This window comes from Scyliorhinus torazame, chromosome 1, assembly GCF_047496885.1.
Source record: "Scyliorhinus torazame isolate Kashiwa2021f chromosome 1, sScyTor2.1, whole genome shotgun sequence".
In the NCBI taxonomy this organism is placed as follows: Eukaryota; Metazoa; Chordata; class Chondrichthyes; order Carcharhiniformes; family Scyliorhinidae; genus Scyliorhinus; species Scyliorhinus torazame.
The window spans coordinates 304,338,035-304,354,670 of record NC_092707.1 but is presented as its reverse complement, the minus strand read 5'-3'; the positions used below and the strand labels follow the sequence as shown (position 1 = coordinate 304,354,670).

General features: G+C 41.8%; 1 protein-coding gene across 1 annotated transcript in view; it reads left to right on the top strand.

Annotated features, from left to right (window-relative positions):
* Positions 1–16,636, top strand: part of rel (v-rel avian reticuloendotheliosis viral oncogene homolog) — a 107,247-nt gene that overhangs the window by 87,471 nt on the left and 3,140 nt on the right. Inside the window, exons 6-9 of the mRNA XM_072507804.1 lie at positions 4,281–4,421; positions 6,789–6,893; positions 7,913–8,128; positions 10,723–10,797. Of these exons, the coding sequence (XP_072363905.1) occupies positions 4,281–4,421; positions 6,789–6,893; positions 7,913–8,128; positions 10,723–10,797 (537 nt within the window). The remainder of the gene's footprint in view (positions 1–4,280; positions 4,422–6,788; positions 6,894–7,912; positions 8,129–10,722; positions 10,798–16,636) is intronic.

The window sequence follows — 16,636 nt, the reverse complement described above, 5'->3', positions numbered from 1 at the left end:
ACCAGGCGGTGGCAGCCATTTCTCGACTACCTAGGGGAACGTTAGAGGGAAGACAGATGATCAGCAGCAGCAACCCAGGGGGAGGGGGGGGGGGGGGGGGGAGGGGGGGTTTAGTTTAGGTCAAAGATAAAGGGGTTTTGTTACTTGTGTATTGTTTAAAATTTCTGTATTGTTATTGTTGCGTTTGCTTTGTAAGAGGGGAAAAATTGTTGTTTGGGAAAAAATTTTCAATAAAACATTTATAAAAAAAAAAAAAAAAAAAAAAAAAAAAAAATTGATATGGGGATTGACATTACATTCGTTACTGATTATTGTTTATTATTGGATGTAAATTTGGGAGAAAATGTGAAAAAGGAGAATAAAAAATACCGACCAATTAGGATGTTACATGCTGACTAATGTTTGACATTCTCAAACTGTATCAGTTAAATTTCAGCAAATCCGATAGCAGTTGAAGTAAAGAAGCACCATCCACATTTTACTTTGAAATGGGAGTGGTATGATGAAATGAGGACATTCCGAATTGGCTCATTTCCAGATGTGGCCCTCTAATTCTTGTGCCACACCGTTGGACAAAACAATTAATACCATCCACGCAGAATTTTTTTTCCAACTTTAATTTTAAAAATCATTTTCAAGAGATTGAAGATCACAATTCCGACAGCACATCTCTGAACACCCTATTCAGCTGTGAAAAAAGCAGGGTACAGCTCCATCCAACATAATGGGACTTGGGTATGTCCCCACTGTTTCCCATGTAGCTTTTCAGATTTCAGCTCTTGTCATTCAGGGCAATGCTGTATGGAGAGTAGGTGCTTCCCCCATAGCAAGTTCAAGGAAGCCAGAAGATGATTAATGTTGGCCGCTTTTTTTCACCTCCTAGCAACCTCTTGACAGAAGTTTGGCTTTGAAGCAATCATTGTGGGAGGGATCTTGGACAAGATCAACTTCCAGGTTGTGCCTAAGTTGTTGACCTTAAGAAATGCACCAATCGAAACAACCGTGGCTCATCCACCACTCATGTGACATGTTACTTGTCTATAGATTAATGAGTGACTGGGAAACAATCGGGGTAGGACTAAAATGATAGAAAATAAGTGCTGGAAGGTTGTTTTAAGACCAGAAACTCATTAGCAATTTAAAAAGTATTCACAACTATATAACCGCTTTTTAAGGTTTTACTTTACATTGGTTATGACATAGAGCTCATTTTAAAAATATTGCATTCATTCACTTTCTGATGAGGTTTCTTCAGAAAATTGCTCTTTCCTTCAGGAAAATGTACTCAGCTGGAAAGACCGAGGATTTGTTCCACTAAATCAAGGTCTTTCAAAGTGCGGGTTGCGACCCATGGGTCATAGGCAGGTGTCAGGAGGTCATGGAGCAATTGGTCATGGTATTCCACAATGGTCCCGATTGCAGGAGAGGCGCTCAACGGCTGCTATCGGCATTTAAACTGAGATTGGCGACCGCTATCGATATTTAAATGGGAACAAAATCAGGCTGTGTGCAGTCTTCCATCCATAAGTGGCAGCAGTGAGCTGGTCACACACCCTCCACGTACACTTGATGTTAAGTGCCCTGTAAAGTGCCCTGTACATAATGTGCTTTTGACGCCAAATCACGGAGGAGAGCTTTTCCCATTTTCCAGCTGCTAGCAAGCAAGGCAAGAGGACCTGTGAAGATGGATCATTTTGTTATAAGGAAGAGATGGCAAGAGACACAAATAGGCAGTGTACCTACTGTCCAGAATCTCTCATCAGAATCTGTTGGAGAGCTGCTCCGGAGAATCCACAGCAAAGCAGTGTTAATGTTAGCTCTGTATAGAGCTCCTGTGGTTTTGGTGAACAGCCTACAAAGAAAAAACTTAATTCTGGAACAAAGCAGTATAAAGATGATTTCTTGAGGGATGGTTTTGTCAATTATGCCAATGTAAATCAGGAAGCAAAACCCATGTGTGTTATATGCAGGGAAGTACTGGTAAATGAGAGAAGTTTCCGATTTTGAGGTTGAGACCCCAGCGTCCGTTATTAACTTACAGCTGACTCCAAATGAAAAGACCAAGCTGCTGTCCATGACCTCTGACAGCACATCTAAAACACACTAAAAGCCCATGAGACTGTATTCTGGAGTAGCACCTCCCAGGAGTATCCAGTGTTGCGTAAAACAAGCATTTTGTTGCTATTTCTCTTCATGACAACCTACATGTGCAAGGTTGGATTTTCCATTCTCACAAAGATGAAGACGTCATTAAGGAACTAGCTGAGCTCTGAACCTGATATGCACTTTGCCCTCTCCTCCTGTGATCCTCATTGGAGTGAGATCATGAGGACTAAGCAGGCTCTGCTTTTGCATTAAAGGGAAGCGAATGAGGCGTGTGTCATGAAGGTCAGCCGGCATGTCGCAAAGGTCGGCTGGCATGCGCCGTGAAGGACGGCTGCTTAGCAAAAGTAGATCCTGGGAAAAAAGTTTGAAAAACACTGCACTAAATCCTGTGAATTACTGCCATTTTGCCTACAGTGCGACTTGCTGCCCAACTGTTGAGTAAAAAATCCCCGTAGATGGTGAAATGCCGGTTTCTGACCAGATTTAAGTGGTAATAAATCACTTGCCCTATTTTGAACTTCCAAAGAAAATTCTGTACAAATTGTTCAGAAAATGTAATGCATATTATCCGGCACCTTCAAACATATTCTTGCATTTAAATTCCTAAATTGCTGCATTGTCTTAGCTGAAATTTTAATAAATTAAAATGTTAAATCCTATAGCTTGCTTTCCTGCCAGTGTTGTTAAAAAGTACTGTACAACTGAGATGTGGTTAAATAATTTTGCCATTTTAGCCAGACAGTGCAAAATACAATCCACCATTTATAGTTGGCACCAATTTTCACTGCCTCACAGCGTCAGGAACCCAAGTTCAATTCCGGCCTTGGATTACTGTCTGTGTGCAGTTTGTACGTTCTTCCCGTACCTGCATGGGTTTCCTCCCACAGTCCAAAGATGTGCAGGTTAGATGGATTGGGATGTTAAATTGGCCCTTAGTGTCCAAAAGGTTAGGTGGGGTTATTTGGTTACAGGGATAGGGTGGGGGCGTGGGGCTAGGTAAGGTGCTTTTTCCAAGGGTAGGTGCAGTCTTGATAGGCTGAATGGTCTACTTCTGCACTGTCGTGATGATGCTATCATTGGTGATGCAAATATTAAAAGCTGTAAATGTCAACTGGGTTCACTACGTTGCACGAGAGGCTCTAGTCTCACACTGTGAGAGTTTATGAAAATGTTCTAATCAAACCTGAATGTAAAATATGCGGCTGACCTTTTTTGGATTTAAAATAAACTGTTGACATTAGCAGAAGGTGTTCCTCTTGTTGCGTAGATTGGTTTGAAATAAACCACCAAAAAATACAGAGTGGGTATCAACATTGCCTACTCACAATTGGGGGTGGAATGACTCGGCTGTGACAACAACTTTTACGTTTAGCTGCCGCATTATTCAAAAGGAAGTGTAACCTCATTTATGGTTTGACCTTATCAGGCTTTGTGACTTTGTTGTTAGGCATAGTTTAAAATTCAATGGCCTTGGACACTAGTAGATAGTCTGGAGGAGGAGGTGATCATTATTAAATGTAGGTTAGTGATATTAGCTATTATTTTGCCACTTCGTGATTAGCTCTTTTTTAAGATTTGACATTTTCCAGTTTGAAGTCACAATGTGAGATTGTATTGCTTTTATTATTGGTGTCTTATAAATGCTTAGCAATTTAGAAATGGGTTTGCTGGCCAAATAGCCTGACACTAGAACAGATTGGTCTCTCTTGTTCCACTGGTAAAACTAAACTGTTATTTTAGCGTGGCCAAAAGAACCACAGAAGGTGTGCGTGTGTGTGGGTGGGAGGGAAATAAGGGCAGGGAATCTAATATATGGGTAGCTAGGAGTTAGGGTGGGGGGGACGTTGGGTATGTTACTGTGGGTTTTTTGTGTGTGTCTGACCGTTCTGTTATTTGGAATGTTAAAATGTTAAAATTATAAATGCCTCAATAAAATGTTTCCTAAACAAAAAGGAACCACAGAAATGCAGTTCAGAGTCTACCATATAAGACATTGTAGCTGTAAAGACATGTCATATTATGCTGTAATACAGTGTAATACATCTCCCGATGTAAAACCATGATATATCACTGTATGGCACAGTGTATTAGAAAATCAACGTACCAAAATTGTACTCTTTGATTCCACAGTTTCAAATTCTGACACAGCTCCGTACCATTTTTTTAAATTTCAGTTCCACAGGAACAGCTGCTTCAAGTTGAAGACTATGATCTGAATGTGGTGAGATTGTGTTTCCAAGTGTTTCTTCCTGATGAACATGGCAGCTTCTCAAGGGCTCTTCCACCAGTTGTCTCAAACCCTATATATGATAACAGTGAGTTTCAATAATTATTACCTAATTACTTTTCCCTATGCATTGACTGTCTCATTTAGCTTCCTTTTACAGTACTAGGAACAGGAGTAGCCTCTTTGTCCTTTAAGTCGGTATTACCATTCAATCGGATCATGGTTGATCTAATTCCATAGTCCTTAATATCTTTGGTTAACAAAAATCTATTAATCTCAAATTTGAAATTAACAATTGACTTAGCATCAATTGCCATTTGTGGAAGAGAGTTCCAAACTTCTATCACTCTTGTGTGTAAAAAATATTTCATGAATTTCACTCGTTAAAGGTCTGGCTTGTAAAAGGTTTCTTGGTTCTATTTAGAAGAGCAAAGCATGTTCTCACATCATGACCAATATTGATCCCTCAACTAGCATCGTTAATGCAGCTGATTTGGTCATTTATCGCTTTATTGCTTTTTCTGGGAGCTTGCTGTGCACAAAGTAGTTGCATTGTTTCTCATGATACAATTCTGACTACATTTCAGAAGCATTTCAATCATTGTAAGAGTGCTCTGGGATGCACTGAGGTTGTGAAAGGTGTTACACCTATTACTTTCTGTACAGGTAACAATGTTTTAAACATATGTAAAGTTCTCAAAGACTTACTGATATAATGACCCATTCTATATAACTGTCTTCAGCATCTTTTACTTCTATAGATCTCCTCTCCTCCTCTATGTAATCTTTCAATATGCACTGTTTACAAGTGTCCACCTGGTCTTTCCTGTACTCTTGCACCTTAACGTTAAGTTAATCTTGACAACATACTCTGGTTCAGTCAATTTGAGCACTGCAGGCGCTGGATAGAAAAAGACTGGAGCATAATCTGAGAAACGAGAGGAGGGGATTAGAGGAATCAACTTGTTCGAAGAAAGTCTTCATCTTGAGCACTTGAAATTTTGAATCTAACCCAATGGGTAAATTAGTATTTTTCCATAAAATCAATGTTCTGTCTGAATATAGTGAATAAAACTGCAACTGAAACCTGCAGCCCCCCCACCACCCAGTCCTGACTCCAACCATCCGGGGGTCTCCAATGGCCTGCAAAACCACCCAAGGTGTCATTACACCTGGTCCACAATTATGTGGATCAGTGCTAAATGGCGCTCTGACCACGACTCGCAGGTGCGACCGTTGAGTCCCGGGCGCTGGGTGAATCCAGTGTCTGGGTATTTAAATGAGCCATTAGGGGCGGCAAGGTAGCACAGTGGTTAGCACAGTTGCTTCACAGCTCCAGGGTCCCAGGTTCAATTCCCGGCTTGGGTCACTGTCTGTGCGGAGTCTGCACCAAGTCCCCTTGTCTGCGTGGGTTTCCTACGGGTGCTCCGGTTTCCTCCCACAGTCCAAAGATGTACAGGTTGCATGGATTGGCCATGACAAATTGCCCTTCGGTTAGGTGAAGTTACTGGGGATAGGGTGGAGGTGTGGGCTTAGGTAGGGTGCTCTTTCCAAGGGCCAGCGCAGACTCGATGGGCCGAATGGCCTTCTGCACTGTAAATTCTATGTCTAAATATGCTGATTGGATCTCACTCAGTGAGGGCAAGATCCAGATCTCTCTTGGCGGTGCAAATCCGGCTTCTCTGGAACTGCCCAGTGTCCTGAGCGGAGCCTGATTTGGGGCTCTCTCATGATTCATCCGTTGCACCCGGAACTGCATCAAGCGCAATGGGATAGGTGAATCAAGCACTATATAAATCTGACGTGACCTTTCCACAAATAATGATGGAATTGATTGAAGTGTGAGTATATTGAATAATAAATTTAACGATTTAATAATCTTTCCATCTTCAAAAACTTAAGTTCCACAATCTAAATGTATAGTTCATCATAGGAGGGAGTATGGATCTCCACATATCCAGCTTATGCCCACCATTCCCATACAGCTCATTGAGCTTATGGTACAAATCACTGAGCCACACGGATTGGAGAGATGCGGCGAGTTAGCTTATTTTAACTCTGTGCTCTGACTGGCCTGGGTTAAAGTGGAAACCAACCAGGTTTTTTGTTACCCAACGGCACACCCTCAGCCAGGTGGCCTGGGGCAAAGTCATTATGCTATATAAATGCAGGGTTGAGGTTGGATGTTCCCCAGACTGAATGGTCACTTAGAAGCATTAACAGAAAGCACCAGTGAAACCCCATTTCAGGAAGGAGTCACTGCATTCAAGAGCAGAGATAACAAAATTAGCAGAATATTTGAACTATCCAGAGAGTGATCGTTGCATTGCATTTTACTTTGAAAGACATAAAAATAAAGCAGGATATAGTAATGCAAGTGCTATAAATTCTGTAAACTAATATATGTACACTATTATCACGGAATGAGTTGTTTATGCACATTTTTGATTTGCAGGAGCACCAAACACAGCAGAATTGAAGATTTGTCGAGTCAACAAGAACACGGGTACTGTTAAGGGAGGAGATGAAATTTTTCTTCTGTGCGACAAAGTTCAAAAAGGTAAATCATCTTTGGATTTTTAAATTGTTGTATTTCTGTTATAGCTCAAAAAGAGCAAGAAAGCTGGGTAACTTTGGCTAGATTCAATCACCTCTCAATCACCTAAGAGCAATTTCAAAATTTCCCTTGGTCTGAATTGTTATCTGTTTTTTGCCTCACTGAGTACAATCCTTTGCGTGGATTGGGGATGTCTATATCCAGATGCATTCGGCATCCTGACTGTATGCAGCTGGCTAAATGGACCAGATTTTTTTTTTACTGTGTGATTATTTCATACTTTCAGAGGAGAATAGAAATGGTGTTGACTTTTTGTTGGATCGAAAGATTGAAGATGAAGGATGTTGATATTAGTTAATGGACTATGCTACCAGAACCCAGGGTGAATTTCAAAGATTGCTTCATTAGGTTCACATAACCCTAGACCTGGGATGTCTGAAATCCTGGGCTGGATTCTCCAGTCCCCAAGCCGTATGTTTTTCGGCAGCTCGCCATTCACTGCTGGTGGGATTCTCTGCTCCCGGCGTTTGCCAATAAAATTTCCCATTGGAGCCATCCCACGCCTCAGGGAAACTCATGGGCAGGGGTGTGCTGCCGGCGGGAGCTGAGAATCCCAATGGCTGGAGAATTCCGGCTCCTATTAACAAGGCGCACAATATTCACTGCCAATTATTAAACATGTACAAGAATGATAAAACGTTTTACATTTCTGTTGTCAGTGATCGTTTAATATTTAATTGTTTTAATATATACTTCCTGCTACAGTACATCAGTTCCTACATTTTTTAAATGTAGGATTGTTTTTTTGCTGTGATTTCTATTTGTTCCAGACAAAGCCACTGATGGGGCTATTATTCAAGGGGAGGGGAGAGAAGGGTAGAGGCAGGGTGGCAGAGTTTAAAGTCTATTTTAAAACTAATAAAAAAGGTCAATTCTACATTAGTCACCAACTGTGAGCAATATGTGGATTTAAAATCCTTTTATGCATGGTGTTGAACAACTTTTAATATTTAAATCCATAGACGATATTGAAGTCCGTTTTTTCACTCAAAACTGGGAGGCCAAAGGTTCGTTTTCTCAGGCTGATGTCCACCGACAAGTTGCCATTGTCTTTCGAACGCCAGCATATTACCAAATAAACATCACTGAGCCTGTATCAGTAAAAATGCAGCTTCGGCGGCCATCAGACCAGGAAGTCAGTGAATTTATGGAGTTCAGATACCTACCAGATGAGAGAGGTACTATACACTATTTGCTGAACTGTAGAATAAAATTTGTCCTGTATTTAATAGGATTATTCCGTAGTATTCAGCTGTAGTTATACAAGCAATGTTTGACACCTAATGACTTTAGGCTCTCTCTGGGGCCAGCTAGCTGGCCCTGGCAAAACTTGAGACTTAACCTGGGTGTCCGGCAATGTGGCTTTGCTTTGTTGGAGACTGTAGTCCCAGCACTGACCACTACTTCTGGTGATTGGCTGGCAGCTCTTGGAGGTGGGATTTCCTCTCAGATGGGAGCAGTGTCACTCTGAGCCACTAAACAGCCTGAAGACTCAGAGCAACTTGGCTCACCCTGGCTTTTAAACTGGGGGTGGGGCACCACCTCCAGGTAAAATTCCTCCTATATTACTACATTTTGGGTGTGCCTCTTGAATTTGATCTATATAGAATATCTAGTTTTTTTTCCCCAGGCATTTCTTTGTACCTTTAATACTGAAGAATCTGACTTGTGTTGGATCAAGTTAATCTATCTTCACTTGTGGATGATACTTAAGTGTTGACTATCTACTTAACTGTGCAGGCAACAAAGAAAAACCCAATCCTGATCTGGCCAAGCTTGCACTTTCCAGCAGTGACCTGGCCAAACTTGTACTTTTCAGCAGTGATCCCCTAGATAGCTCAGGCCAATTTTGTCTCATTTCAGTCAATTAACTTAGAATAGATTGGGGCCTTTCCAGTTTTTATATCTATGTTGTTTTACTTTTAAGGGTTTACATTGACATATGCTTTTAATTACCTGGTGCTTGTGAGAAATATGTCGGTTGGGCTTTCTGTCTATGTTAGCAGTTTGCTTTCTTCTTTTGTTTTGAACGGGTGTGAGCAGAAGTTTTTTTTTCCTGATCAAGCCTTCAGAAATGGATTCCAGGCTGCTAGTTAGTCTTCCAGACAAAGGTGAAAGTATCATTTGTTCAATCTGGGAGATGTCCTACAGGTCATTTTAGCCACCTGTTTGTTGGAGAGAAGCCTCACTTACTACTGTTGAAGAATGCCACCTTGTAGATAACAAAAAGGTTTGTATAAGCTGCTAGTGGAGGTGTGGGCAACCGTACTCTAAAGTGAGTAGTGTCAGCAACTGTGGTGGGTTCTCTGGAATTTTGAGCTCGTAATGGATCATTAGGTCTTCTGGACTGCTTTTCAGAATCGCTAAATGGAAGGTTTTAAGACTAGTTACTAATTTCATCTTTTTTCAAAGCTTTTATCCAACTGTCAAATTGATCAGTTCTTATAGAACCACACGAATGATTAATCATTAATGATTAATGATAAATCTTAACTTAGAAAATGATATCATTGTATAGTGATCTTGTTCAATCTCAATAAATATATATATATATCCTGTGTACATTGACACCCAGCTCGACCTGACCTTGACTTCTCGACCTTCCACTGGCTCTCAATTGTCATAAACCAGAACTTTCACAACATTGGTGTCAGATTTGATTTTGAGATGAGCTTCCAACCACATATTTGTGTTATCATGAGGTTCACCTAATTTTGCCTTTGCCTCAGCTCTTATGCTGCCAAAACCCTCAATTACATTGTTGGCTTTGGATTCCAGCACGTTGCTGGCTGACCTCCCAGTTTCCATTCTCCATAAACTTCTTAAAATTCTGTTGACCATATCTTACTGTCCCACCTTGTCATTACCCTTGATCACTGACCGTGGCTGAATGATTGGCTCAAGATTCAGAAATGCCTTAATTTGAACATTTCTCTCGTTGTTTTCAATTTCCTCCATGACCTTGACCTTCCCTATCTCCTTCACTTCCTACGGTCCGCTGAGATTTGTGCTTGCCTCTAATTCTGATATCTTGTGCATCTCCTATTTTAAGCTCGCCACTGTTGATAGCTGTGCTTTGAACTGCCCAGGTACTAAGCTGTAGAATTCCCTTCCCAAAACCTCTACATCTCTCTCTCTCTCTCTCTCTCTCTCCTCTTTAAAACCTACCTCTTTATCATAGACTTTACAGTGTAGAAGGAGGCCATTCGGCCCATCGAGTCTGCACTGGCTCTTGGAAAGAGCACCCTACCCAAGGTCAACACCTCCACCCTATCCCCATAACCCAGTAACCCCACCCAACACTAAGGGCAATTTTGGACACTAAGGGCAATTTATCATGGCCATTCCACCTAACCTGCACATCTTTGGACTGTGGGAGGAAACCGGAGCACCCGGAGGAAACCCACGCACACACGGGGAGGATGTGCAGATTCCGCACAGACAGTGACCAAAGCCAGAATCGAACCTGGGACCCTGGAGCTGTGAAGCAATTGTGCTATCCACAATGCTACCGTGCTGCCCTTCTTTGACTTAAGCTTTTGGTTATCTATCCTATTATGTCATGTGACTTGGTGTCAAATTGTGTTTGACAATGCCCCTGTGAAGTGGGGTGCAACACTTTCTGTATTAAAGATGCTAGATAAATTAATGTTGTCGATTCTAGAAGACAAAGTTAGAAATATTCTTCTGTTTTTACCAGTATGATGTTTGAGAATTAATGTTGAGCATGGTGTTTGAAATGACCTTTTTGTAACTTTTTTTCATTATATAGACAACTGTTTTTACGAAAAAAGAAAGCGGACAGCAGATGTTTTCCAAAAGTTGCTGCAGGATTGGGCACCAACAGGTAAGGATCACAAATTCCATAATTCCTGACTGCAGTGGCCTTGAACTCATTTTATTTTAAGGATTGCATTTATCTGTCCTTCTGTGTGCATGGCATCCTAATAGAACCTCATGTCACAGCCCCTTCCCAGCATGCCAGTTACCAATCAACATTCACTGAAATATTAACACTTGTGTGAACATTTTACATAACTCTGGACATGTTACTCCTACTTTTGATTTCCAGCAACTATTTCTGAAGTATTGTGGGTACTAACTCACGGTAGCCTATAGCATTGCTCAGAATATTTAGGGTGCTAATTTCTGCCTGCTACAAGCTATGAAAGTGATTGAAGTTGTGAAGTGGGTGGAGGTGGTGTTTGCATTTTTCCTGTAATAACTGAGGTATATCAGCTAAAATGTAAACCAAGTTAAACTAGGCTGAGTGTTGGGCTCACCATCACTGTGGTTCAGATCCATGATTTCAAACATAAAATAACAAAATATTTCTGGTGATAAATGCAAAATTCTGAATGAGTGCCAACTCTCCGACACTGCCTCCTACCTCCCTCTGGACGATGACCCCACCAATAAACATGTTGTGTCCTGGACTGTCACTGACCATATCTCCTATGGAGATCTTCCCTCCAGAGCATCCAACCTCATAGAACCCAACCCTAAACCTCTGACTTCCTAAGATCCACACATAGGACTGTCCTTGTCGACTCGTCATTTGACTGTACCAGCCCCACTGAATTAATTTGAACTGACGTAGAACTTTACCACCGTTCCTTGACTGTCGCTAAGTCGAGATGCTGGAACTCCCCTCCTAACAGCACTGTGGGTGACCTACAACACTTTGCAACGGTTCAAGAAGGCAACTCACCACCACCTGCTCAAAGGCAATTGGGGATGGGCAAAAATGCAGACATAGCCAGTGACCCCTGCATCCTGTGAAATAATCTTTAAAATCTCTTCCTATCTTGGCTGTTTTTTACTTCCCCTTGTTCAGTCTCTTCCCAAGATTCTTCTGATGCCTTCCATCCCCTAAGTGTCCAATTTTCTAGCCTCAACTATCTTTTCTTCACTATCGGACACTCGATTCTCTAAACCTACATCCTCCACCAGACGGTCGCAGGGCTTTCTGCCACTTCCTGAAAGGAGAGCATCACCTTCTCCCCTGGCTGAATTTGTTCTCATTGAACAACTTCTCCTTTAACACCACTCACTTCCTCCAAACAAAAAAAGTGTTGCTATGGGTACCCACATGGGTCCTAGAATATTTATGGGATATGTACAATATTCCTTGATCCAGTCCTACTTGGGTCCTCTCCCTCAGTTTTCTCATTCAGGTACATTAGCGTTTCCTGCTTTCTAAACTAAAAATTTCATCAACTTTGCTTCCAGTTTCAACCCTGCTCTCAGCTTCCCATGGTTAATTTCCAAATCATTCCTTCCCTTCCTCAACTTCATTCTCTCCATTTCTGCAGATTAACCATTGACAAATATTTACTAGAAGTCCACTGACTCCCACTACTACCTTGACTACACGTCCTCACATCCTGAGGGTCACCCCGACTGTGGTTGACAGGATCTCGGATGTGTCCATCCAAGCTCCCGCTCTGCTTTCACTTGCTCTCAGAACTTTGATAGGTTTCCCTTTATCCTCGCCATCACTTCACTCGCCTCCATATTCAATAGATTATCCTCTGCCATTTCCGCCATCTCTAGCGTGATGCCACTATAAAATGCATTTTCAAATTTCCTTCCCTTTATTTTACATTCTTTCATGGGATGTGAGCATTAATGCAAAGTCAGCAATTGTGGCCATCCTTAATTGCCCATGAGAAGGTGGATGGTGAGTCGCATTCTTGATCTTTTGGTATTCTGAAGGGACTGTTCCTTCCTGGCTCATCTGTCACCCCCAACATGCCCATTTCATGCCAACACAGGAGATGAAACACCTGCCCGTTTACCTCTTCTTTTCTCCTCATCCAAAGCCCAAAACATTTCTTTCAGGTAAAATGGCAATTTAATTGTACTGTCCTTCTTTTAATTTAGTACACTGTAGTTGCTGCTCACACTGTGGTCTGTTATAAACTGGGGAGACCAAACACCGATTGAGCAACCACTTTGCGAGACATCTCTGTTCAGTCCCTGTACATGACCTTGAGTTTTGGTCGTCTTGTCATTTTAATATTTTTTTTCTTCCTTTCTTCCAATTAAGGGGCAATTTAGTGTAGCCAATTCACCTACCCTGCACATCTTTGGGTTGTGGGGAGAACACACGGACAGTGACCCGGGATCGAACCTGGGTCCTCGGCTCTGTGAGGCAGCAGTGCTAGCCACTGTGCTGCCCTGTCATTTTAATTTTGCACCTCGCACTCAAGCCTGATCACTCTGACCTGCAGTCTTCCAAGGAAGCACAATGAATTCTTGAGGAAGAACATCTTGAGGTGAATTCTCCATCTCCCCAGCCGCGGGTCTGTCGGTGATACATCGTCGCTGAAAACGGGGTTTCCATTCCAGTGGCTGGCCAATGGGATTTCCCATTGTAGTCACCCCACGCTGACGTGAAACCCGTGGGTGGGGCTGCGCTGCCAGTGGAATGGAGAATCCTGCCGGTGGAGAATTCAACCTCATCGTCTGATTAGGCACTTTATACCCGTCAAGACCCAAAATGTACTTCAATTATTTTAGACCGAAAGTCTCTGCCTTTATTTTGCTTCCTTTCTCTTTGCAGTGCTTGGTTTCAGTCTCATTTTCCCCTTGCTTTCACTTTCGGATGGCATTCACACCCCGTTTAGACAAGCCTTTTGTTCTTTATTTGTCCCATTACCTCTGCACCAGCAACTCTTTTTTTTGTTGGCTTGACCCCTTGTGTCTCCCACCCTGCGGCCCTGCCATCTTGTTCTTGTTCCACACTCCCCCCTTTCCCTTGTTTAAAACTATTATTGTACATTTATAATTTCTCCCGGTTCTAATGAAAAGTCATCAACCTTGAGCATTAATTCTCTTTCTCTCTCCGCATATTTTGCCAGATCTATTGTGTATTTCCAGCACTTGTCTTTGCTGCCCAGGAGGGTCTGCCTCAGACATAGATCAATCTATTCTACATTGGCACAAACACATTTTAAGAACTAGTGTCCCATTTAGGAACCAATCTTGAACACTATTGTTCCGACTTAGATTTTGATAATTGAACAGATGAATGATGTGCCCGTTTACTTCGACTTATTCTCCGAATCAATTCTTTGTTCAGTTAGGCTAGGACATAATAAATGTTGCTTGGCATTTGACTTGCCACTTCTGCTTACAAACACCAGCCGGGTGCTCAAGGTAGCACCGTCATGCTTTTGATGAAGCTTTTGGTGCTTTCATTCTCACGTTATCATTGCAATTCAGGAGGCCATTCAGCTCATTGTGTCTGCATCGGCTCTCTGAATGAGCAATTTCCTGACGAAGGGGTGCCATTCTCCCTCCTTCTTCCTATAATCCTGCATGTTCTTCCTTTTCAGATGACGGTCTAATTTCTTTATGAATGTTTCGATTGAATCTGCCTCCAACACACTCATGCATTTCAGACGTCAATCACGCGCTGTGCGAAAGTTTACTTTCATATCGCTGTTTCTTTTCACATTAAACTTGCACCTTGTTGTTCGCTATCCATTCACAAGTGGGAACAGTTTCTCTCTCTCTTTATCTATTCTGTCCAGGCCTCTCATGGTTTTGAATACTTCTATCAAAATCTCCTGTCTTCTCTTCAAGAAAAACAGTCCCAACTTCCCCAATCTATCTTCATAGCTGAAGTTACTAATCCCAGGAACCATTCCTGTGAATCTTTTCTGAAATCTTTCCAATGCCTTCACATCTTATAATAATAATCTTTATTGTCACAAGTAGGTTTACATTAACACTGCAATGAAGTTACTGTTAAAAGCCCCTAGTCGTCACATTCCAGCTCCTGTTCGGGTACACGGAGGGAGAATTCAGAATTCCAATTCGCCTAACAGCACTTCTTTCGGGACTTGTGGGAGGAAACCAGAGCACCAGCAGATACAGACAGACTCGGCATAGACAGTGACCCAAGCCGGAAATCGAACCTGGTGCCCTGGCGCTGTGAAACAGCAGTGCTAACCACTATGCTACCGTGCCGGTTACCTAAAGTGTGGCACCCAGAACTGGATACAATTCTCCAGCCGCTGAGGCTGAACTAGTGTCCTCTACAAGTTCAATGTAACCTCCTTGCTCTTATACTCTATGCCCCTAGTAATAAAGCCGAGGATACTATATGCTTTCTTAATCACTCAACTTGCTCTGCCACCTTCAATGACTTTTGCACATTTACACACACAGTTGTACCCTTTACTTTATAGTGCCTATTCATTTCCTTCCCACCAAATGAATCTTTTCACATTTCTCCGCATTGAACTTCTACCCGCCCACCCATTCCAATAACTTGTCTACGTTCTTTTGAAGTTCTACACTATCCTTCTCACAGTTCATAATGCTTCTAAGTTTTGTGTATCCACAAATTTTGAAATTGTGTCCTGTGCACCAAGGTCTAGGTCATTAATATATATTGGAAAGAGGAAGAGTCCCAACATTGATCCCTGGGGAACTCCACCATAAATCTTCCCGCCCGAAAAACATCCATTAACTACTACTCTCTGTTTCCTATCACACAGCTAATTTTGTATCCATGTTGCTCCTGTCCCTTTTATTCCATGAGCTAGAATTTTGCTCTCAAGTCTGTTATACAACACTGTATAAAATGTCATTTTGAACTTCACGTATACCACATCAACAACATTCCCCTCAAAAACTCCTGCAAACTGATTAAACATAATTTTCCCTTGAGAAATATCTGCTGGCTTTCCTTAATTAATCTGCATTTGTCCATGTGACTGATGATTTTGCCCTGAATTGTTGTTTCGAGAAGCTCTCCCACCACCGATGTTAAACTGACTGACCTGTAGTTACTGGTCTTCTCTTTACGGCCTTTTTTGAACAAGTGTAATGTTGCACCCCTAAGATGATGGGAAGAGTTTAAAATTCTGGTCAGGCCCTCCACAATCACTTCCCTCCGTATCTTTGGTTGCATCTCATCTGGTCCTGGCTTCTTAACAATTTTAAAACAACCTATTCAATACCTCCCCTTTATCAATCTTAAACTTTTCAAGTATCTGAATTACCTCCTCTTTCACCATGGCCTGGGTAGCATATTCTTCCTTGATGATAGACAGATGCAAAGTATTCATTTAATACCTCAGTTATGCCCTCTGCCTTTTTTGGTCCCTAATCGACCCTACTCCTTTTACTACCCGTTCACTGTTTAAATGCTGATCGAAGACTTTGAGATTCCCTTTAATGTTGGCTGCTAGTCTCATTCCATGCTTCCCCTTTACTTCTCTTATTTGCTTTTTCAATTTTTATTTGGTATTTTCTCCCTAGCTAGGGATGATGGGTAAGACATTCTTGGGTCTCCGCCAATGCAGTTAGAGGTTTCTGGGGAGCCCATAATTTATTTTCCCTACCTACCCATGGGAAGGTGCTTGATCTTTGCTTGGCATCTTGCCTCCCAATAGTACAATTTGAATCCGAAGCACACCCTTGTGAGGAATCTAGCAACCGGGCATGATGTTTAGATGTTTTGGTGTTTGACAGAGTTGTGAATCCTGGTGCTGTGCTATGCCAACAAATGATACTTTTAAAACTAATATGAAAACAGTTGGAATGTGATTTAGAGCCCATAAATAGGCTGCTACAAGTGTCAATTTTGATTTAGTGTCATCTCGCTGAGGTAAGCAAATGTTTTCATGGAATAGCTATTAGAACATTTATTAGAATGTTGGGTCCAT